Here is a 24,870-nt window from a genome sequence, read left to right as displayed (position 1 = left end):
CTACAAAGTTTGGTACAGTCAGATAGAAAAACGGTGTTAAAGTTTAAACTGCCAGAAACACAATAATTTACTTATCATTAGTTAAATTCTATAACTTGTTCAATAAACATTACTAGAAAGTTGTCCTCCAGGCGCCATTGTGATGAAATGACGTTAATTGCTGGAGGACAAACAAACTTTAAAGGTTTATAACAAATCTTAGTAAAAAAGCCGTTCTTCTGTATAAAAATATAATTATCTCAATAAATATTACGTATGGTATTTAATTTTACAGACTATTTCGAAAGTACTCTCATTATCTCGATCATATACAAATTTCTCTGATTCTCCGGTTTTTTAGTGAGCAAACTGGTCACCAAATCACCAAATAACTGTTCTGGCGTTTTTTTCACTATTATTTGCTATGACACTTTTAGAAGACTCTCCACATTCATTGAATTTGGTCTTTTTCTCCGAACTGTGTTCCCCATAACTTCCCACCGACGGTGCCCTTAGTCTTTTACAGGCGTTCGAGCTGTCTGCGACCTGAAGCACTGCACTTTCTTCTTTCACTATCGACAAAAAGTCGTTTGAAGAATCCGTATAGTTGTATTCCTCCCCATCTGTGTTGCACTGTATGTAACTACCTTCATTATGATGGTATGAAGGGTAACTGTTCCTGTGCAAAGCTCCACTGCCTTCACCGTGATGTCCTGGAGGATAATCACCCTGCTTCCGACGGTACTGTATTACTTTATCCAGAAACACCATGTCATCCAGTAATTCCCACTTGGCTTCGCCTTCCAAAAATTTCGCTTTCTGCCTGATATACTTCTCTCTCAAGGCCTTCCATCTTAACTGGCACGTGTTTACGTCCCTGTTCAAAGCAGTTCCAATCTGTTCCCACAACTGGTACTTGGACATTTTGTTCGGATAGGTGTTGGAGTTGCGGTCCCAGATTGGCGACGCTTTTCGCACCATAAGAATCAATTGTTTATCGAAATCAGTGGGATCCGAGTCAGAGTTGATGGACATATCGTCGTCGTAGGAAAACGGACCGTTTCTACAGCTGGAACGCGGAACAATGTGCGGTTCCAGGAACTGTAACTCTTTTAACATATCCCAATTTTGATCTGGATGTTGCTGGTCTTTGGCACGTTCTCGAAGATATTTTTCCCGCAGTGCCTTGAAGGCCTCCTTGCATAAACTGCCTATAACAAACAACACAATCAGTAAGTTCATAAAAAAAGTAGTTACTAAGTGTGCAACAAAAAAATGATTTTGCGCCATAAAATTAGTCCTAAAAGTTACTAATATTTACGTAGATTTTCTTCAAATAATGGAATGGAAGTTTAGCCGAGTCTTGTTTTAAAGAGCCTTAGAGCCGTTTTAGACATCTGTAAATATCCACAATAATTTGCAATGAACATTTTTGCCAAATTAATTTCACAGTAAATGTCTGTGTTGCCAACCCTTAAATGATATAATTCTCCCAAAAGCGTCTTAAAAAAAGTTGCCAGATTTTTTTAAGTTTTTTTTTTCAACTTTTGCTTTAATTCTATTTTCTTATACTTTGCAAATCCACTAAAAATACTGTTAATATACGTCTACTCAACATGGATTTGTTGATCTCAACAGAATGTTTAAAACACTTTTAAGCAAAAATTCAACTGATAAACCTATAAAATGTAACTTAAAATGATTTAAAACTGCGATGCTTTTGAGCGTGTTTTTTTACTTTTATAGCTTCATAGTGGTATTTGACAGTTTGCAGCAGTTCGCCATATGCAACTAGCTCCAAAGACAAACAACACACCATAACTTCACATCTGTCAAAAATCCTTCTCCTGCAAGTTTTGCCATTTTATAGCTCCATGGAGACGATTTATAACCGATTGAAATATGCTCAAAATAAACATTTACACGTCATGACTGTCCAATTTCTACTCATCTACCTATAAACAAGCATTTGAGCGGGTTTTGTATGAAAGTGCAACTTTGACGCCCTCTAGCGTCAAAAACGCTCTACTCGCTCCATGGAGCTTGAAAAATATTTCAAATAAGCGAGAAATAAATAATTTTTGAAAAATTGCACAAAAAGTTACCCGAATGTCTGAATACTGTCAAAATATGGATGTGAAGTTGTTTCTGCACGAATATTCCCGAATTTAAAAATTTGTAAATAAATATACGTCTATGACGTCAATTTCCATCTCGCTCAGTTCACGTCTAATAGAAGAGGAACGACAATTATAATGTCATTGCCAAAATCACCTGTAAGACCCAATTGTAGTGAGGAAAATGACGGTTTTAAGCACATTTTTGGAATCTTCATTAAATTTCCTATCCAATAACCTAAAAAAAAATACAAAATTTGGTATAGTCAGGAAGAAAAACGGTGTCAAAGTTTGATCTGCCAGAAACACAATTTGAAAGGACAGTCAGGAACAAAATCGCCTGTGAAACTCACTTTGAGTGAGAAAATGACAGTTTCAAGCACATTTTTGGAATCCTTATTAAATTTCCTATCCAGCAACCTCTAAAAACGCTATAAAACTTGGTACAGTCAAGAAGAAAAACGGTGTCAAAGTTTGATCTTCCAGAAACACAGTTTGAAAGGACAGTCACGAACAAAATCACCTGTAAAACCCACTTTGAGTGAGAAAATGACAGTTTTAAGCACATTTTTGGAATCCTCATTAAATTTCCTATCCAATAACCGCCAAAAACGCTACAAAATTTGGTACAGTCAGGGATAAAAGCCGTGTCAAAATTTGAACTGCTGGAAACACAGTTTGAAAAAACAGTCACGAACAAAATCGACTGTAAAACCAACTTTGAGTGAGAAAATTACAGTTTTAAGCATATTTTTGGAATCCTCATTTAATTTCCTATCCAATGTTCTTTGAAAACGCTACAAAATTTGGTACAGTCAGGGAGAATAGCGGTGTCAAAGTTTGAACTGCCAGAAACACAGTTTTGAAAGAACAGTCACGAACAAAATGACCTGTAAAACCCACCATAAGTGAAAAAATGACAGTTTTAAGCACATTTTTGGAATCCTCATTAAATTTCCTATTCAGTAATCTATAAAAACTACAAAACTTGGTATGGCCAGGAAGAAAAACGGTGTCAAGATTTGAACTGTCAGAAACTGTCAGGTAAGAACAGTCAGGAACAAAATCACCTGTAAAACCCACTGTGAATGAGAAAATAATTGTTTTAAGCATATTTTTGGAATTCTCATTAAATTTCTAACCAATATTCTCTAAAATCGCTACAAAATTTGGTACAGCCAGGGAGAAAAGCGGTGTCAAAGTTTGAACTGTCAGAAACACAGTTTAATAGGACAGTCAGGAACAAAATCGCCTGTGAAACTCACTTTGAGTGAGAAAATGACAGTTTCAAGCACATTTTTTAAATCCTCATTAAATTTCCTATCCAGCAACCTCTAAAAACGCTACAAAACTTGGTACAGTCAAGAAGAAAAACGGTGTCAAATTTTGATCTTCCAGAAACACAGTTTGAAAGGACAGTCAGGAACAAAATCGCCTGTGAAACCCACTTTGAGTGAGAAAATTAGGTTTAATTACATTTTTAGAATCCTCATTAAATTTCCTATCCAATAACCTGAGAGACACTACAAAATTTAGTACAATCAGGGAGAAAAGCGGTGTCAAAGTTTGAACTGCCAGAAACACAGTTTGAAAGGACAGTCAGGGACAAAATCGCCTGTAAAACCCACTTAGAGTGAGAAAATGACAGTTTTAAGCACATTTCTGAAATCCTCATCAAATTTCTTATCAAATATTCTCTAAAAACGCAACATAATTTGGTACAGTCAGGGAGAAAAGCGGTGTTAAAGTTTGAACTGCCAAAACACAGTCAGAGACAAAATCGCCTGTAAAACCCACTTAGAGTGAGAAAATAACAGTTTAAAGCACATTTTTGGAATCCTCATCAAATTTCTTATCAAATATTCTCTAAAAACGCTACATAATTTAGTACAGTCAGAGAGAAAAGCGGTGTCAGAGTTTGAACTGCCAGAAAACACCGTTTGAAAGGACAGTCAGGGACAAAATCACCTGTAAAACCTACTTGGAGTGAGAAAATAACTGTTTTAAGCACATTTTTGGAATCCCCATTAAATTTCCTATCAAATAACCTCTAAAAACTCTACGAAATTTGGTACAGTCAAAGAGAAAAGCGTTATCAGAGTGAACTGCCAGAAACACAGTTTGAAAGGACAGTCAGGGACAAAATCGCCTGTAAAACCCACTTTGAGTGAGAAAATTACAGTTTTAAGCACATTTTTGGAATCCTCATCAAATTTCTTATCAAATATTCTCTAAAAACGCTACATAATTTGGTACAGTCAGGGAGAAAAGCGGTGTCAAAGTTTGAACTGCCAGAAACACAGTTTGAAAGGACAGTTAGGGACAAAATCGCGTGTAAAACCCACTTGGAGTGAGAAAATTAGTTTTAATTACATTTTTAGAATCCTCATTAAATTTCCTATCCAATAACCTGAGAGACACTACAAAATTTAGTACAATCAGGGAGAAAAGCAGTGTCAAAGTTTGAACTGCCAGAAACACAGTTTGAAAGGACAGTCAGGGACAAAATCACCTGTAAAACCCACTTTGAGTGAGGAAAATTACAGTTTTAGGCACATTTTTGGAATCCTCATTAAATTTCCTATCCAGTAACCTAAAAATACTACAAAATTTGGTAAAAATTTGGTGAACTGCCAAAAACACAGTATTTGTAATTTGCTGGTAATTTACCGGTCGAATTTTCCTGGTAAAGTAAAATATTTTACCGGTAATTTTCCCATCACTGATGATAATTTCAATTATAAAACAAACTTTCCAGACAATCCGTTCAAAACGGCAACAACGCCAGCCTTCAAGCCAATTGCACGCGTATGTGCTATAAGCACGAATTAAAATCCACTTAACCTTACTTCGGAATTCAAGTTAATTAACGGCACAGACGCAATTATTACCCTTTTTTTTTCTTCGTGAAATAGGTAAAAATATGGGCTATACGTACCTGGTTGATCCATTTTGCGACCGACTTCTTCCCAACCGCGCTCTTTAGCCTCTTTGTCCCTGAACGTTGGACAGTTCCGGTCCCATAATTGCGGCATTTGCTTCACCAAATCCACCAAACGGTGCTGATCCATTTTTACTAATTATTCCGCTTCGAATTTGATTTCACCGGCCTACTTAATGCACTTTAAATCGTTTCATAAACAAGGCGATAATGTTTATTTACAATTAATTAAAACAAAAAAAAAACTGATTCGAATGCAGCAACAAACGAGCAAGTATCGATTCGAATTGCCTGGCCTGGAGTGACGCTACGCTGAAAACTAATTAAAGCTAATTGAATTGCGTTGCGCTCTTGTACTACACGTAAAACGTCCTTGTTGCACTCGTGGTTTTAATCGTCCTGTCTCTTTTTAGTTGCTCCGTCCGTGTAATTAAGCAGAAGGATATAGAAGAAATTAGAGGAATAATTATCTACTGTCTTTTAATTAAACGTCATTTTGTAATGTGGTGGTAATATTCAATTTTTCGATTAAATTAAATAATTAGATTGGCCTAGGGTGTTACTATTATTTCGGTTTTCTTCTAGATAGATAAAGAGTTCAATTCATAGATAAAACGGAGTGAAAGAGCCCAATCATCGATCTGAAAATTGTACAGGCGACGTTGCCGTTACTTTTGGTCTTTAAGACCTTTTAACGTCGGTACAATATTGTTGGTAGTGACCCACCCTATACATTGTAGGCTTAATCAAGCCGCTTCACCAAGTCGGCTCAGTTAAGCCTCGTAATTATCGCAGCTTTTTTGAAGATTGGAAAAATATAAAGTCAATCTTATTTTAAGCCTTTACTATTAGAAAAAGATGGAATCAAATAAGGTTAAAGATTTAAGCCTTGTTCATAATACAAATCGACAGAGAAAGAAGCCAAATGTCATTTAAAAACTTCACAATCCGTATACAACGCATTGTCTTGTTGTTCTAAGCCGCTTCAAATAGAGAAAGCGGTGTCAAAGTGTGAACTGCTAGAAACACAGTTTTGAAAGAACAGTCACGAACAAAATCGCCTGTAAAACCAACTTTGAGTGAGAAAATTACAGTTTTAAGCACATTTTTGAAATCCTCATTAAATTTCCTATCCAGTAACCTAAAAAAAACTACAAAATTTGGTATGGTCAAGAAGAAAAACGGTGTCAAAGTTTGAACTGCCAGAAACACAGTTTGAAAAAACAGTCACGAACAAAATCGCCTGTAAAACCAACTTTGAGTGAGAAAATTACAGTTTTAAGCATATTTTTGGAATCCTCATTAAATTTCCCATCCAATGTTCTCTGAAAACGCTACAAAATTTGATACAGTCAGGGAGAAAAGCGGTGTCAAAGTTTCAACTGCCAGAAATACAGTTTTGAAAGAACAGTCAAGAACAAAATGACCTGTAAAACCCACTTTGAGTGAGAAAATGACAGTTTTAAGCACATTTTTGGAATCCTCATTAAATTTCCTATCCAGTAACATAAAAAAAACTACAAAATTTGGTATGGTCAAGAAAAAAAAACGGTGTCAATGTTTGAACTGCCAGAAACATAGTTTAAAAAAACAGTCACGAACAAAATCGCCTGTAAAACCCACTTTGAGTGAGAAAATGATAGGTTTAAGCACATTTTTGGAATCCTCATTAAATTTCCTATCCAGTAACCTAAAAAAAACTACAAAATTTGGTATGGTCAAGAAGAAAAACGGTGTCAGTTTGAACTGCTAGAAACACAGTTTGAAAAAACAGTCACGAACAAAATCGCCTGTAAAATGAACTTTGAGTGAGAAAATTACAGTTTTAAGCATATTTTTGGAATCCTCAATAAATTTCCTATCCAATGTTCTCTGAAAACGCTACAAAATTTGATACAGTCAGTTATTTACTGTTAAAACTGAGTGGTTTGCTGTAAAGTTTGAATTTGACAGTTTTCACTTTGACAGCCCATAACTCTGTTATTTTGACAATTTCAAGGGCTACAAATTGGTATATTGAACCACCTTGTAATTGTCAAAATAACAGAGTTATGGGCTGTCAAAGTAAAAACTGTCAAATTCAAACTTTACAGCAAACCACTCAGTTTTAACAGTAAATAACTCAGTTATTCGGCGTTTTAGGTAAAGACGCTATACAGGGTGGTCAAAAGAGAATTTCAAGGGCTACAAATTGGTATATTGAACCACCCTGTAACTGTCAAAATAACAGACTTATGGGCTGTTACAGTAAAAACTGTCAAATTCAAACTTTACAGTAAACAACTCAGTTTTAATAGTAAATAACTCAGTTATTCGGCGTTTTAGGTAAAGACGCTATACAGGGTGGTCAAAAGAGAATTTCAAGGGCTACAAATTAGTATATTGAACCACCCTGTAATTGTCAAAATAACATAGTTATGGGCTGTCACAGTAAAAACTGTCAAATTCAAACTTTACAGCAAACAACTCAGTTTTAACAGTAAATAACTCAGTTATTCGACGTTTCAGGTAAAACCGCTATACAAGGTGGTCAAAACACAATTTCAAGGGCTACAAATTGGTACATTGAACCACCTTGTAACTGTCAAAATAACAGAGCTATGGGCTGTCGCAATAAAAACTGTCAAATTCAAACTTTACAGCAAACAACTCAGTTTCAACTAAATAATTCAGTTATTCGACCGTTCAGGTAAAAACGCTATACAAGGTGGTCAAATAACAATTTCAAGGGCTACAAATTGGTATTGTTACGGTTTGGGCCTACTATGCTCGATACTCGATGAAACCGATGCGCCGCAATATCTGGCCGGGCGCGTATTAAAGTAGGCCACAGAAGGAAGCGCCATACCTGGAAGATTCGAGGCAACCCGCGAAGCGTTTCGCGGTCATTCTAGAACGTGGTTTGCGAATATAAAAGAAGCGGCGTCGTCGACGACAGAGAGTTAGTAGTGTAGTGTAACAGTGAATTTGGGAACGCGGTAAACTTTAAATAGTGGAATAATTGTGGAATTGTAGTAGTGTTTTTAGTAGCTGTGTTAATTATTGTACGGAGTGTTTTGAAGTGTTAATAAATTTATTAATTGTTGAGTTAAATTGACTTTGTGTGAACCCACGGGAAAATCGTAACAGTATATTGAACCACCCTATAATTGTCAAAATAACCGAGTTGACAATACAATAGAGTAGTTTACAGGGTGATTCATTGAATTTTTAACATCCTTAATATGAATCTTGTAGATATTTGCGTCTACTTTATTCCTAGATGATCCATCAGTACAGGTACAGGGTGTCTCAAATTTTCCTAACCTACCAAACTTATAATTTTTTATTCGATTATTTGAATCTACGTCAAATTCTAGTCCTACTTGATGTAAAATGTTTGTATCGATATTCAATTGTTCATAACTCCCATATTTGAAACACCCTGTATAAAACCACCGTATAACAAAAGAAAGCTAATGAACGTGGCTATCACGTGACTTTGAGTTGGCACGGCTAAGTTGTCCCGTTTAGCCGCTAAAGGGAATCAAAGTTGACTATCGTTTTTTGTTGTTTTTGCTCAATATCTCAGGAACGTTTTCGGTTAGAGGTCTGACATTTTTACCAGAAGTGCAACTTTTACATTCTATACACTTTTTTGGTACCATGCACCGTTTTACCTTGAAAAATTAAAAACTAGAATTGTCAAGAATTTTCAAGGGTGACACCTTTTGATTTTTTTTCAGAAAATTTCTTATTTTCAATATTAACCGCAACTGCTTAAATACCTTCCGGTTAATAGTACAAAAATGACGTAAAGTGTCATTTGTCAAAATGTCATTATGAAAGGATGCCACGCCCTAAAGTGTCAAAATTGACATCAATTCAAGGTCATCTCCGAAACATTGCCAGTTAGAGCAAAATGGACGTGAGATTTGTGTTCAAATTAGTTCAAAAAATCACTTTGATTGAGAAAAATCCAAAATGGTCGCCGTTAGTATAGTAGGACCAAAAGATCCCTAATTTAGATTAAATTTTCGTGTGCACTTTTCCAAAAAATCGTCCATAACTCGCTTATTTGAAACACTCTGTATAAAACCACCGTATAACAAAAGAAAACTAATGAACGTGGTTATCACGTGACGTTGAACGGGCACGGTTGAGTTGCCCCGTTTAGACGCTAGAGGGCGTCAATTTTGACTCTCGTTTTTTTGCAGTTTTTGCTCGAGATCCTCGTTTTAGAGCTCGAATCAGCTAAGAAAAGGCCACAGGCGTCATCAAACGATGATGTCACGATCTCTGTACGTCTCGCTTTAAATATTGCTGCTCTCGTTACTTTCCAAGTTGTTGCAGCCAGTCAGTGGCGTGCTATTATTTTATCAGTAAAATGAAACATTTTCGTCGTTTTTAATAAAGAAAATAAAAGACAACAAGTTTTTCAAAGGAATGGAAACTCCTTCTGCTTCTTTCTTCATAAATTGTAAGACGTTACTGACGATTTCACGGCCTTGGCTGTATATGATAACACCTTTCTTTCCAACCTTTTTGAAAGACATTTTGACAAAATAACGTTTTTTATTCATAACACTATGTGAACTTCAACTGCGACCATCAACAATACAACCAAAACACCAGACTAAAACGGAACCTAACCTAACCCCCTAAGTCTCCCTGTCCGCCACTACATTTTTTTAAACTTGGCAACACCGTTTAGAGTGCCGGCTAGTAAAAGCATATAAAAAGGTCCAAATGTCCCTGGCCGCTGCCGCATCTGTTTTAATTGTGTCCAAGTAAAAACCGTACTACGTTGCCAAGTGGCTTTTTGACCGCTTAACAATATATTTTCGGGAATATTTTAATAGGACGCCTCTGATTATATCTAATGCGACGGCAACTGTAGAAGGAGAAAGAAATAGTTTTAAAAACTGCGTCATTGATGATGCGGTGGCCTTTTCTCATCTGATTCGAGCTCTACCTGCTGATAAAGGAAACGCAACAGTGATCATATCAACAACTGACTGAAGTTGCCACGTGACTCAACAGCTCGAATACTCAGGACCACAAACCAACTTATTAAAGATTCCACGACTGTCGCTGCTGAAGATATCTCGATACTCCAGGGTGCATATTCTTGAAACAAGGGAAGGGAGTTATCAAGAAAAATGTCTGTAGAATGGGACAAGAACTCTCCAGTGTCAGGCTTCTTCTGTCACATTTTATCAAGACTTTTCTTGGGAGCTCCGTTCCCTGCTTTCAAGAATAGGCCCACAGAAATCAGAGGCCCTTCCTCCCGGACTTTATGGTTTACCTAAAATACATAAGCCGGATGTACCTCGGAGGCCCTACGTATGAGATAGCAAAGTATATTACAACACTCCTTCAACCAAAAATAGGAAAGACGGACAGCTTCATAAAAGACTCAGCACATTTTATGGACAAATTGCATGCCTTAACCTTATCTCCAGGTGACGTCCTTGTGAGTTTTGATGTTGTTTTTTTCATTAACTATGGTACCCATCAAAACGACTATATGGAGCAGATAGAACGAGATTTTCCAGTGGACATCGCCAAATTGTTCAGTCTCTGCTAAACCACCACTTACTTCCAGTGGCAGGGTGAATTCTTCGAACAGAATGATGGTGTAGCAATGGGCAGTCCACTCAGTGCGGTAATATCAAACTATTTTATAGAAAAATTACAAGTAAATGCTCTGGCCACCGCTCCAAAGGAACCAAAGTGCTGGTTTCTGATACCTTTGGAGTTTGGAGCCACGGTGAAGATGAACTGCAGCAATTCTTGGTACATCTAAACTCTACCTCTTCACTGGTCTACCTTTCCTGGATGTAATTGTGACAAGGAAACCTCGATCGTTATCTCAATAGTAGATCTAATCATCACCCTAGCCTTACAAAGAGGAGTGATCAAAACCCTATCGGAGCGGGCAGGAAAGATTTGCGAACCATCAGAGTTAGAAAAGGAGCTTAAACATCTGGAAAGGGTTTTCGGATGGAACGGATACAGTAGACAACAATTCAACAGAGCCACTCGCCCAAGAAACATCAAACTACGTAGACAACAAACGGGTGATGTTTAGGAGAAAGTTGGTTGGACTTACTTACCATGGCCAAGGACAAACAGGATCCTTCATAGAATAGTAGAGTCCAAGAGAAGTTGAAGACTGGGACAGATCGAGAAATCAGCGTTGGCAGAACATGCACTTTCCAGAGGACACGATATTCGTTTTGAAGAGGTGGAGGTTTTGGATCGATTACAACGTTACTATCCTAGATTAACTAGAGAAGCCATTGAGATCTTTAAGCACGAGAACATCATCAACAGATTGCTAGTAAAAAAGCACAGCCTCTAACCTGTCTGCAATTGTAACACTTTGTTACATTATTATAACAGTTAAGTTGGCATTCAGAAAAGTTGTGCATTAATTTATCAAACACTCATTATGACCCCGTAAAAGTTATAGGGGCTGATTTAAAAAATTAAAAGGAAAGTGAATGAACTTAGAATAATAGATGGCACGAGCCTAAATCGGCATCTGGTGAACCATTATTCATCATAGGGGTATTTGGCATAACTTTATAAAATCACCCCTAAGTCAATTACTACATATTTGTTTGATTGGCCTTATTTTTTCAATTAGTCTTGAATGTTCTCATGCAACTAGTTAGGGCGTAGAAAACTTATATTTAATAAATTTAAGGGTTTTTTCGCAAAAATGCTCGGTTTTGTATGTTTCTATTTTTTATGAAAAATGTCCTGTTATTGACACAATCACAAATGTGATGTATAGCAGAATTCAACGTTGTCATAGTAGAACGACCTGATCTGAAACCGTTATTGAAGCAATATTCATAAACTAGTTCATTCAAAAATAACATTAATTTTTATCGAATTTGGATGATTAAATTCATAAGCACCAAGTAAAATACCAGTAAATTGACGACTTTGTTATACACTTTCATTAAAATATTTGTTATTTTTCTTTGGGGCTTCCTTCCTTATGACAGAGATACGAAATTTTCAAAATGTTGATGCAATTTCCAAAAAATGTAAACAAACTCGAGTATCTCGAGAACGTTTGGAGGTACGGAAATTTTGCAAGAGACTAAAAATGTTCAGAATGACTTTCTGTAGTCAACTAGGTCTATACTTAGAACCGGATAAACGCAGTCAAAACTGGCAGAACGTCGGCGTCGTTTCAAACTTAAAAGGTTTTTAAACTTGAACTCCCTGTATATATTCAATCGTGTTGCGGTTAGCACGAGGTGAAAGAGCAGTTCAAGACGGACGTTTTAAGCTTTTTCCAGTCGCTGAAATCCAAAAAATAGAGGAAATACGGAATTTTAAAAATTTGTATGTAGGTTCCACAAAAAAAACGAAAACAAACACGAATATCTCGGGAACGGTTAGAGTTACGGGAAGTTTGCAAGAGACCAAAAATGTTCAGAATTGTTTTCTGCCCCAGTGGACTAGGTTTACATTCACTTAGAACCGAGTAAACGCGGTCACAACTGGCAAAGCGTTAATTTCAAATTTAATATGTTTTTTGAACTCCCTGTATATATTCAATCGTGTTGCGGTTAGTACGAGGTGAAAGAGCAGTTTAAGACGGACGTTTTGAGCTTTTTCCAGTCGCTGAAATCCAAAAAATAGCGGAAATACGGAATTTTCAAAATTTGTATGTAATATCCACAAAAAAACGTACACAAACACGAATATCTCGGGAACGGTTAGAGTTACGGGAATTTTGCAAGAGACCAAAAATGTTCAGAATGTCTTTCTGCCCCAGTGGACTAGGTTTACAGTTTACAGAACTGGGTAAACGCGGTCAAAACTGGCAAAGCTTTAATTTCAAATTTAATTGTTTTTTGAACGCCCTGTATATGTTCAATCGTGTTGCGGTTAGCACGAGCTGAAAGAGCGGTTCAAGACGGACGTTTTGAGCTTTTTTCAGTCGCCGAAATCCAAAAAAAAGAGGAGATACGGAATTTTCAAAATTTGCATGTAATTTCCACAAAAAAACGTAAACAAACACGAATATCTCGGGAACGGTTAGAGTTACGGGAATTTTGCAAGAGACCAAAAATGTTTAGAATGTCTTTCTGCCCCAGTGGACTAGGTTTACATTCACTTAGAACTGGGTAAACGCGGTCAAAACTGGCAAAGTTTTAATTTCAAATTTAATTGTTTTTTGAACGCCCTGTATATGTTCAATCGTGTTGCGGTTAGCTCGAGCAGAAAGAGCGGTTCAAGACGAACGTTTTGAGCTTTTTCCAGTCGCTGAAATCCAAAAAATAGCGGTGATACGGAATTTTCAAAATTTGTATGTAGGTTCCACAAAAAAACAAAAACAAACACGAATATCTCGAAAACGGTTAGAGTTACGGGAATTTTGCAAGAGACCAAAAATGTTCAGAATGTCTTTCTGCCCCAGTAGACTAGGTTTACATTCACTTAGAACTGGGTAAACACGGTCAAAACTGGCAAAGCTTTAATTTCAAATTTAATTGTTTTTTGAACGCCCTGTATATGTTCAATCGTGTTGCGGTTAGCTCGAGCAGAAAGAGCGGTTCAAGACGAACGTATTAAGCTTTTTTCCAGTCGCTGAAATCCAAAAAATAGCGGAGATACGGAATTTTCAAAATTTGTATGTAGGTTCCACAAAAAAACGAAAACAAACACGAATATCTCGAAAACGGTTAGAGTTACGGGAATTTTACAAGAGACCAAAAATGTTCAGAATGTCTTTCTGCCCCAGTAGACTAGGTTTACATTCACTTAGAACTGGGTAAACACGGTCAAAACTGGCAAAGCGTTGATTTCAAATTTAATTGTTTTTTGAACTCCCTGTATATGTTCAATCGTGTTGCGGTTAGCTCGAGCAGAAAGAGCGGTTCAAGACGAACGTTTTGAGCTTTTTCCAGTCGCTGAAATCCAAAAAATAGCGGAAATACGGAATTTTCAAAATTTGTATGTAATATCCACAAAAAAACGTACACAAACACGAATATCTCGGGAACGGTTAGAGTTACGGGAATTTTGCAAGAGACCAAAAATGTTCAGAATGTCTTTCTGCCCTAGTGGACTAGGTTTACAGTTTACAGAACTGGGTAAACGCGGTCAAAACTGGCAAAGCTTTAATTTCAAATTTAATTGTTTTTTGAACGCCCTGTAGGTATATGTTCAATCGTGTTGCGGTTAGCACGAGCTGAAAGAGCGGTTCAAGACGGACGTTTTGAGCTTTTTTCAGTCGCCGAAATCCAAAAAAAAGAGGAGATACGGAATTTTCAAAATTTGCATGTAATTTCCACAAAAAAACGTAAACAAACACGAATATCTCGGGAACGGTTAGAGTTACGGGAATTTTGCAAGAGACCAAAAATGTTCAGAATGTCTTTCTGCCCCAGTGGACTAGGTTTACATTCACTTAGAACCGGGTAAACGCGGTCAAAACTGGCAAAGCTTTAATTTCAAATTTAATTGTTTTTGGAACGCCCTGTATATGTTCAATCGTATTGCGGTTAGCACGAGCTGAAAGAGCGGTTCAAGACGGACGTTTTAAGCTTTTCCAGTCGCTGAAATCCAAAAAATAGCGGAGATACGGAATTTTCAAAATTTGTATGTAATTTCCACAAAAAAACGTAAACAAACACGAATATCTCGGGAACGGTTAGAGTTACGGGAATTTTGCAAGAGACCAAAAATGTTCAGAATGTCTTCCTGCCCCAGTAGGCTAGGTTTACATTCACTTAGAACCGGGTAAATGCGGTCAAAACCGGCAGAGCTTTAGTATCAAATATAACTGTTTTTCTATTTGTTTCTTAAACACTCTGTATATGTTCAAGCGTGTTGCGGTTAGTACGAGGTGAAAGAGCGGTTTAAGACGAACGTTTTGAGCTTTTTTCAGTCGCTGAAATCCAAAAAATAGCGGAAATACGGAATTTTCAAAATTTGTATGTAATTTCCACAAAAAAACGAAAACAAACACGAATATCTCGGGAACGGTTAGAGTTACGCGAATTTTGCAAGAGACCAAAAATGTTCAGAATGTCTTTCTGCCCCAGTGGACTAGGTTTACAGTTACTTAAAACTGGGTAAACACGGTCAAAACTGGCAAAGCGTTGATTTCAAATTTAATTGTTTTTTGAACTCCCTGTATATGTTCAATCGTGTTGCGGTTAGCACGAGCTGGAAGAGCGGTTCAAGACGGACGTTTTGAGCTTTTTTCAGTCGCTGAAATCCAAAAAATAGCGGAAATACGGAATTTTCAAAATTTTTATGTAGGTTCCACAAAAAAACAAAAACAAACACGAATATCTCGGGAACGGTTAAAGTTACGGGAATTTCGCAAGAGACCAAAAATGTTCAGAATGTCTTTCTACCCCAGTAGGCTAGATTTACATTCACTTAGAACCGGGTAAATGCGGTCATAACTGGCAGAGCTTTAGTATCAAATGTAACTGTTTTTCTAGTTGTTTCTTAAACACTCTGTATATGTTCAATCGTATTGCGGTTAGCATGAGCTGAAAAAGTAGTTCGAAGCGCACATTTTGAGATTTTTCAGTCGCTGAAACACTAAAAATGGCGCAGTTGCGAAAATTTCAAAATGTTGGATACAATTCCCAAACAAAATCGAATATCTCGGAAGCGGTTAGAGTTACGAAAATTTTGCAAGAAACTAAAAATGTTCGGGATGACTTTCTGCACTCAGTGAACTAGGATTACATTCACTTAGAACCGGGTAAACGTAGTCACAACTGGCAGAGCGTTAGTATAAAATGTAACTGTGTTTATTTTTGTTTTTTGAACACCCTGTATTGTTCAATCGTGTTGTGGTTTGCACAATAAATAAAATCAGTTTAAGACAAACATTTTGAGCTTTTTACAGTCGCTGAAACCTAAAAAATGGCGGAGATAGAGAATTATAAAATTTTGATGCAATTTCCAAAAAAAAAGTCGAATATCTCGCGAACTGTTAGTGTTACGGAAATATTGAAAGATACCAAAAATGTTAAGAATGACTTTCTGCACCGAGTGGGCATTACATTCACTTAGTAGTAGTATTGTAAACGCGGTCAAAAGTGACAATTTGTGTTGCTGTTAGAATGAGGTGAAAGACGAACATTTTAAGCTTTTTATAGTTCCTGAAACCCGCGAAAAATGCGGGAGATGCAAAACCTTTTAAAATATTTTGATGTAATTGCAAAAATAAAATAAAAAAAAAGTCGTTATGTGGCGTTCAATCACAAAAGCACCAAAACATCAGCAGAAACATAATCTCTTGATATCGGCCGAGCTTACACGGCCAAAAGCCGTAATTTACGGCGCATATTGAATTACCTGCTCGTTCTTCAGGCCTTGGCTGATCGACTCGAGATTTCTTGAAAAATTTTGCTCGATTTAGGTACGGTTTATGCTTGATGGCTAGTGTTGAAATACAAAGAGAGATGGACCGAGGATAAATTGCTTTTGATGCAATACAAGGTCCGTTCAACTTGTGCTTTATATTGTAGGGTCAAGTTCAGGGATTGCATCAAGTTGTCCAACTTTGATCGAGGGGTAGACCGCCGATAATTTTTTCTAGACCAAAAATGCCTTACTTTGAAATGCCTTCAAAATACCTCACAATTCCTCTATTATTGTTCAAAATGTCTTATAGTAAATATTTCCCTCATGTGTTAAATGTCCCATATGAACACTGCATTTTCACCAGAATGACAGCGATTATTTCCTTCCTATCAATTTTGACCAATCGCTATCAAGAATTAGTATGACAAATGGAAATTTTAAGTGGAAAAATCACTTAACAACTGTCTTAACTTAGCTGTCAGCAGTTTTTCTGAGTATGAAAAAATTTCATACTCCTCACAGCAACATAAAGAATAGTGTTACCCTTTCTAGCTTGAAAGTTATTGTTCTTATTGTTTTAATTAAAATAAAATGTTTATTTAACTCAGGAAATAATCTTACCAAATATCCCTCGTGCACCTAATTTTTCCTGTGGAAAAATTGGAATACTCGTTTCTAAGTAATTTGAAGGGTGCACGGGAAAAACAAGCTAAGTCAAATTTTGAAGTTTTTGAGTACAGCAGTTTTATCTCTAAAATCGTTGTTAACTGGTCACCTATAGACATTAGAAACATAAATATTTTTTTATATACAGTGTGACCCATTTAGAATGGAAACACCCCTATAAAATTTTAGGTTATTAACCGATTTCAATGATTTTTTTTTTGAAATAATTAGGAATGAAATGTCTATTACGGGAGAAAATTTTAAATATTTATTTCAGTTTTCAGGTCATATTACGATACTTTTTCTTGATAGAAAATGGAGAATTTTTATTAGCGATTTTTTTATTGAAAAAATTACTACGCCACTGGATCTATAGTGCTTTCAAATAGCTGTGACCAAAATTTCATGAAAATCCATTCATTAATAACAAAGTTATGACAAATTAAAATTCAAAAATCCTCTAAGCTAACGGTCACAAAAGAACACCCTGCATCAACTGTTGCCATAGAAATGGTGTTACTATTTACTTGTTTATTATTACTTATTAATTGATTAATTTCTAAAAAAAAAAATCAAAAAAAAAAAAATCAAAAAAAAAAAATTAAAAAAAATCAAAAAAAAAACTAAAAAAAAAAAATCCAAAAAAAAATTAAAAAAAAATTTGGTCACAGCTATTTGAAAGCACTATAGATCCAGTGGCGTAGTAATTTTTTCAATAAAAAAATCGCTAATAAAAATTCTCCATTTTCTATCAAGAAAAAGTCTCGTAATATGACCTGAAAACTGAAATAAATATTTAAAATTTTCTCCCATAATACACATTTTATTCCAAATTATTTCAAAAAAAAAATCATTGAAATCGGTTAATAACCTAAAATTTTATAGGGGTGTTTCCATTCTAAATGGGTCACACTGTATAAAGCAGCATGCTTTTTTATTTAATATAATAATTACAAGGTTTTTGTTGAAGAAGATACAAAAATAGGTCTTGACTTAGCCTGTTTTTCACCAGATTTATATTATAAATATTAAATTCATCAAGCTTAAGTAGCAAACAAGGTAATTCATAAATTAAAATGTATGTCAAAAAATAATTAGTTGAAAACTTGTTTGTTTTTTATTGATAAAAAATTATTAAACTAATTAGTTACTAAAAAGATTGAAAGGTAAGTAGGTCATTCCCGTGTACGCCTATCCTAAAATATGTTCTATTAGACGACGTAGCTCGATTTTCTTCTGACTAAGTTTGGACCCTGTATAGCATCGCTATTGTCTATCAGGTGAAGCTGTTTTCTCAATTTGGCCAAAAATTGACTTAGCTTGTTTTTCCCGTGCACCCTTCATTTGTTTTCATCATCATCCGAGTCGAAGACGAGGATTTTTAAAACCACTCTCGCTCATGCTATTTGTTAAAACAAATTACTTAGAAACTCGTTTTTCCGAATTTTTCCGGAAAAATTAAATGCACTAGGGATATTACCCCCGAATATTTCCCTCATGTGTTAAATGTCCCATATGAGCAGTGCATTTTCACCAGAATGACAGCGACAATTCCACTCATGTACAAAAAATGCCATATATACGTCATCAAAACACGGTTTGCTATCGGCTAATAAGGAAGGAAGAGAGTTTGCTAGCGGATAAAAAAATCGGATAAATTTTGCTATTGATTTCATCGTTTCCACGGATTTTCACTGCACTTCTATTGTTGCAATGTCTCACCTTGAGATTTTTGCTGGCACTGTCAATTTTGATGTTTGTTCGTATTGTTTTGGTTATGGCTCGCTTCGGATAGAGTTCTACTGCAGAAAATCAAATGAACCAGAAAAATGTATTTCTGCCAGTACAAGGCAGTCACAGTCTTATTATATTATTGATTATATTCATGGAATTGTCTTATCAAATACCATTCGAGCTCAGATTTTAAACAGGATAATTTTTCCGCTTGTCTTCTCATACTTTCTTTATGGTACAAAACTCGACCTGTTTGGCAAAATCACTCGAGCTGCGCTCTCGTGATTTAGTTACAACAGGTCTCGTGCAGTTACACCAAAAAGAAAGTGTTCTAAGATAAGCACAAAAATTATCCGGCTAAATCTGAGCTCTTGTGGTATTGCCCCCGAATATTTCCCTCATGTGTTGCATAGACTTTAGATTTTAAATGCCCCCATAGAAAAAAGTCCAACGGAGTGAGATCGGGTGATCTCGCAGGTCATTGCATGGGACCACGTTTACCATCCATCTTCCAGGAAATCGATTGTTCAGATATTCTCGAACGGGAAGTGAATAGTGTGGAGGTGCACCGTCTTGTTGGAAAATTAGTTGATTTTCAAATAAATTTTCATCATTTTCTAGTAGCTCTGTTATGGTCGGATCAACAGTGGTGTCAAGAACCTCAAGATAAGTAGCGCCATTCAAATTGACCGACTGAGGCAAAAACATGGAATGGAAAACAGGTATTCGGTAGTGTTATCAGCAGTTTGACCAAAATAATAATAGTCTCAATTCAAAGCAAATGTACAAATAGAATAGTGCAATTAATTCCTTATGAAATACCCTTTCCAACGATGTGCCACACAGACAAAAACACACACAAAAAGATGTCCCCTTTGCAATCTTTGTTGATGTGTCTTTTAACAGAGAAATTATTTTGGAAGAAATTCAGGGTGGCTACTTTTCATTCAAAAACCCTGTATAGTGGCAGCAAATCCAAAACATTTTCTTTATTCGAGAAGTATTCCCCAAAATTACTAAAAAATTTTTCTCCACCTTCGGTGTCGGGCTCTTTCGCCAAAAAAATATGAAAATAATCTCATGCAGTTAAGAGATAACAAGTTTTCATGCAAAATTATCGGTAATTTTTATGCACTCGTGCAATTACCCCCGATAATGCCTTAAATTGCCTTGAAATATCTCGAAATGCCTTTAAATCATTTAAACTGCCTTAATTCTTTCAAATGTTTATCCATTTGTGGCATTCTTGAATTGAGTTATAAGGGCCCTGATATTGAAATAAAATGATAAACCTTGATGACATACACCCTCGAAACTATTTTTTATGGTCACGTGACAGTTTTTAGGTTAGATTAATTCAGTAGCATGTCTACTTTTACAATTTGTACATGACATCCGTACATGTCATAAGAATTTAATAAAAATTACTGCCTCCTTGGTTACGTGACTGTTTTCCCGAATTTTAAAGATCCAAAAGCTTGAAAATGTTTTTTTTTTAAGTCACGTGACAGTTTTTAGGTTAGGTTGCCTGAAATTACGGGTTATATTTTGACGTTTGCACGAATCTTCTAACTGTCGTAGAAACCGAGTTAGCACGTGGCAAATAAAGACACTCATCGTTTAAAAGAAACAGTTGAAAAATTGGTAATTTAAATTTAGACAGTGGTAAAATTGTAAGAACTACGTCACGTGACTTGATAATTCAATTTTTGAACTTGCAATACTGTAAAGGAAAGTTGACATCTGTCACAATTAGTCACGTGAACTTTAAAACCGAGTTTAAACTTTGGAAAAGTAATAAATTAAATTTAGACAATAATTGAAAAACTTAAATTGCAAAATGCACGTTACGTGACGTTGATAATGCAATTCTGAGCTTCCAACACTGTAAAGGCCAGTTGACATCTGTCAGAATTAGTCACGTGACCTTTAAAATGTGGTCTAAACTTTAGCAATTTGGTAAATTGAATTTAGGCTATTTTAGACAGTTGTGAAAGCTGAAATTGCAAGAGACACATCACGTGACTTTGATTATGCAATTTTAGAGCTTGCAACATTGTAAAAGCCAGTCAACACCTGTCAAAAACAGTCACGTGGCCTTGAAAATGTAGTTTACACGTTTATAATTTGGTAAATTAAGTTTAGACAGTTGTAAAAGCTGAAATTGCAAGAGACACATCACGTGACTTTGATTATGCCATTTTAGAGCTTGCAACATCATAAAAGCCAGTTGACACCTGTCAAAAACCGTCACGGGGCTTTTAAAATGTAGTTTAAACGTTGAAAAATTATTAAATTAAGTTTAGACAGTTGTAAAAGCTGAAATTGCAAAACACACGTCACGTGACGTTCAAAATGCAATTCTGAGCTTCCAACACTGTAAAGGCCAGTTGACATCTGTCAAAATTAGTCACGTGAACTTCAAAACCGAGTTTAAACTTTGGAAAATTAGTAAATTCAATTTAGACAGTTGTAAAAGCTGAAATTGTAAAATACACGTCACGTGACCTTGATAATGCAATTCTGAGCTTCCAACACTGTAAGGGCCAGTTGACATCTGTCAAAATTAATCACGTGACCTTCAAAACGCAATTTAAACTTTAGCAATTTGGTAAATTGAATTTAGGCTATTTTAGACAGTTGTAAAAGCTTAAATTGCAAGAGACACATTACGGGACTTTGATTATGCCATTATAGAGCTTGCAACATTGTAAAAGCCAGTTGACACCTGTCAAAAACCGTCACGTGGCCTTGGTAATGTAGTTTAAATGTTGAAAACTTGGTAAATTAAGTTTAGACAGTTGTGAAAGCTGAAATGGTAAAATACACGTTATGTGGAGTTGATAATGCAATTTTAAGCTTAAAACGATGTCAAAGGCAACTGACACCTGTCAAAAACAGTCACGTGACTTTAAAATGTAATGCAAACGTGGATCTTTTCGTAAATTAAGTTTAGACAGTTGTAAAAGCTGAAATTGTAAAATACACGTCACGTGACGTTTAAAATGCAATTCTGAGCTTCCAACACTGTAAAGGCCAGTTGACATCTGTCAAAATTAGTCACGTGACCTTCAAAACGCAGTTTAAACTTTAGCAATTTGGCAAATTGAATTTAGGCTATTTTAGACAGTTGTAAAAGCTGAAATTGCAAGTCCCACACACATCACGTGATTTTGATTATGCCATTATAGAGCTTGCAACATTGTTAAAGCCAGTTGACACCTGTCAAAAACAGTTACGTGGCCTTGAAAATGTAGTTTAAACATTGAAAATTTGGTAAATTAAATTTAGACAGTTGTAAAAATGTAAATTGTAAAATACACGTCACGTGACGTTTAAAATGCAATTCTGAGCTTCCAACACTGTAAAGGCCAGTTGACATCTGTCAAAATTAATCACGTGACCTTCAAAACGCAATTTAAACTTTAGCAATTTGGTAAATTGAATTTAGGCTATTTTAGACAGTTGTAAAAGCTTAAATTGCAAGAGACACATCACGGGACTTTGATTATGCCATTATAGAGCTTGCAACATTGTAAAAGCCAGTTGACACCTGTCAAAAACCGTCACGTGGCCTTGGTAATGTAGTTTAAACGTTGAAAACTTGGTAAATTAAGTTTAGACAGTTGTAAAAGCTGAAATGGTAAAATACACGTTATGTGGAGTTGATTATGCATTTTTAAGCTAAAAACGATGTCAAAGGCAACTGACACCTGTCAAAAACAGTCACGTGACCTTTAAAATGTAATTTAAACGTTGAAAACTTGGTAAATTAAGTTTAGACAGTTGTAAAAGCTGAAATTGTAAAATACACGTTACGGAACGTCAGTAATGCAATTTTGAGCTTACAACACAGTAAAAGCCAGTTGATACCTGTCAAAAACAGTCACGGGGCCTTAAAAATGTAGTTTAAACGTTGAAAAATTGGTAAATTACTATAATAATTTGTAATAAATATTGTTTCAACTCAATATCATGCAACAATTCTGTTCTGTTCAATTTTCAGTCAGTTTTGTTATAATGATAAACTGTATTGTCTAGTGCAACGTATTACCTAAAAGATCGAAAAATTTCCTTGAAACAAGCATTATTTCGCTCAAAATTTCAATAAAAATACCACAAAACATTTTGAAATATACAGACAGAATACCTCAAAATGCTTTGTAATAATAGAAAAATGTCTCATATACACTTACCTGTAGTAAGGGGGCGTTCTAAAGGAAAATCTAACGTTCCATCTACGTAAAGTTCCCTGACTAAAAATGTGTCCTTTCTATTATTCCCTCTCGAACCATACAAGCAAGTGCTCTTAACGACCACAACTTGACCAGGAAATAAGGAATATTTCTTCAGATTATTCACATTCAACGGAACGGTCCTGCCATTGAACTTTGCCGTTTGCTCAAGTAAAATTGAGTGACTGTTAATTTTTCCTTCAGTCTCACTGACCACTCGACCGTACAGCATTACGTTATCCTTTTAAAAAAAAAAATCAATTAATATAAAAAGTCTAAATAAACCAATTTCAAACCTACACCATATGATTCTCCTTCGTCTTCAGTGATTGCTGGGTGTTTATGCTTTATGGAGCGGAACAAGTCCTCAATAGTGTCACTAACATGGAATCGTCTAACCCGTAACACGTCGTACATGATCAGTTGGTCGTATTTTAGATGATTATTGTCTGAACATGGTCGAATTTTAATCAAAACGTCTGCGGTTCTGGTAAAATTTGGGTTTGACGGTCCAAATTTACAACAGACTGTTCGGGCATCTGTACGTTTAGTATATGCTTGGGATTGAGTGCTGGAAAACTGCCTTTTTGTAGTTTTTTTTTTTTAAATTTACTTTTACTTACCTGGGGGTACTGCTAAAATCTACTAAAGGTTCCGGTAGAACTTTGTTGGTGGTTTGCAAGGGTGTTTTCGCTTGGGTGGGTCGAATTAGGTTTTTCTGTAACAGATTTAGATTTATTTATTTAACCACAATATACATGAAATGTATGCGCAGCAAGTCATCTTAACTCAAGTAAATAATTCCTACAATCTATAATATAACACTAACAGATAAAAATGCTGTGCAATCAGGAAGCTTATTATAAAACCGTAAATTAGGACAATTTTTAGCAGAGACTTGAAGTCGCCTGCGAGGTAAACGCAATAAGTTAGCGTTTCTGGTGTTAAACGAATGCACTTGAGAGTGCATGGTGTAAAGCGATTTACTCTTATGAATTTCATTTATGCAGCCCAACATATAGGTATGCCGATGGAAATGTTAAGATTTTCAAATCCTTAAAATGCTGTCCACAAGAATCTCTAGGTCCAAGCCTCAACATGGTTCGGATCGCTCGCTTTTGGAGCTGGAAGATTCGAATAGAATGAGCGGAGCCACCCCAAAGTGCTATACCATACTGAACTTTCGAGTGAAACAATGCAAAATATGCCCTTCTTAGGACTTTTAGTTCTAAAGTGTCTCTCAGATGTCGCAACATAAATATGACAGTGGCAAGTTTATTGGAAAGGCAGTCAATATGCGCATTCCAACTCAGACAATCATCAATAGTCACTCCCAACAAAGTGACGGTATTACCCTTAGACACGTTATCCGAAGTAGAGAGAATCAACTCTTGAGTTTTAATGTGATTTAAGACTAATTTATTATTAGGAAACCAAGACTCCCCAGAACGAAACAACAGCTCCGAGAGTGTAGCTGACATAACGGTTGTGTCGTCAGCGAACAGATAACAATTGGCTGGCTTTACATACTCTGAAAAATCATGTAGATTATAAAAAGAAGAGGACCCAAAACTGTTCCCTGCGGAACACCTCGCTTTAGTGGCAAAACAGAGGACAGCTTTCCATTTGCCTCGACACACTGAGAGCGGTCCAGCAGATAAGACTGGAAAAACCTTAGACAAGCAGGGCCAAAACCGATCTTTGTCAGTTTCTCCAACAGCAGGGTGTGGTCAACGCAATCAAATGCCTTTGAAACGTCATAAAGAGATAACTGCACTTGATCACCCCTTTCAAGCCCCTCAACAACACCAGATATAACATGCACAGTTGACCTGCCAGGCAGAAAGCCGAACTG

At 36.0% G+C, this 24,870-nt stretch overlaps 2 protein-coding genes across 2 annotated transcripts in view; both read right to left on the bottom strand.

Annotated features, from left to right (window-relative positions):
* The window catches only part of PolA2 (DNA polymerase alpha subunit B), a 54,969-nt gene that overhangs the window by 15,270 nt on the left and 14,829 nt on the right, over positions 1 to 24,870 (bottom strand). The window contains 3 exon segments of the mRNA XM_081972020.1: positions 22,977 to 23,256; positions 23,316 to 23,586; positions 23,639 to 23,733. Coding sequence (XP_081828146.1) covers positions 22,977 to 23,256; positions 23,316 to 23,586; positions 23,639 to 23,733 — 646 coding nt within the window.
* Positions 214 to 5,362, bottom strand: LOC145723974 (uncharacterized). The gene is made up of 2 exons (XM_081972019.1): positions 5,035 to 5,362; positions 214 to 1,190 (listed from the first exon to the last, which is right to left on the bottom strand). Exons 1-2 carry the CDS (start codon positions 5,165 to 5,167, stop codon positions 361 to 363), a joined length of 963 nt encoding a protein of 320 aa, XP_081828145.1. The 5' UTR covers positions 5,168 to 5,362; the 3' UTR covers positions 214 to 360.

This window comes from Ips typographus, linkage group LG2 (genome assembly GCF_016097725.1).
Source record: "Ips typographus isolate SLU linkage group LG2, UJ_Ityp_2.0, whole genome shotgun sequence".
Lineage (NCBI taxonomy): Eukaryota > Metazoa > Arthropoda > Insecta > Coleoptera > Curculionidae > Ips > Ips typographus.
This window is presented reverse-complemented; position numbering and strand designations above follow the sequence as displayed.

What these genes read in the sequence shown, in the direction of transcription:
- LOC145723974 (XM_081972019.1), bottom strand. Translation starts at nt 5,167, where the DNA reads ATGGATCAGCACCGTTTGGTGGATTTGGTGAAGCAAATGCCGCAATTA. An exon ending in TCGCAAAATGGATCAACCAG is followed by an intron (nt 1,191 to 5,034) that starts GTACGTATAGCC and finishes TGTTTGTTATAG; the next exon opens with GCAGTTTATGCAAGGAGGCC.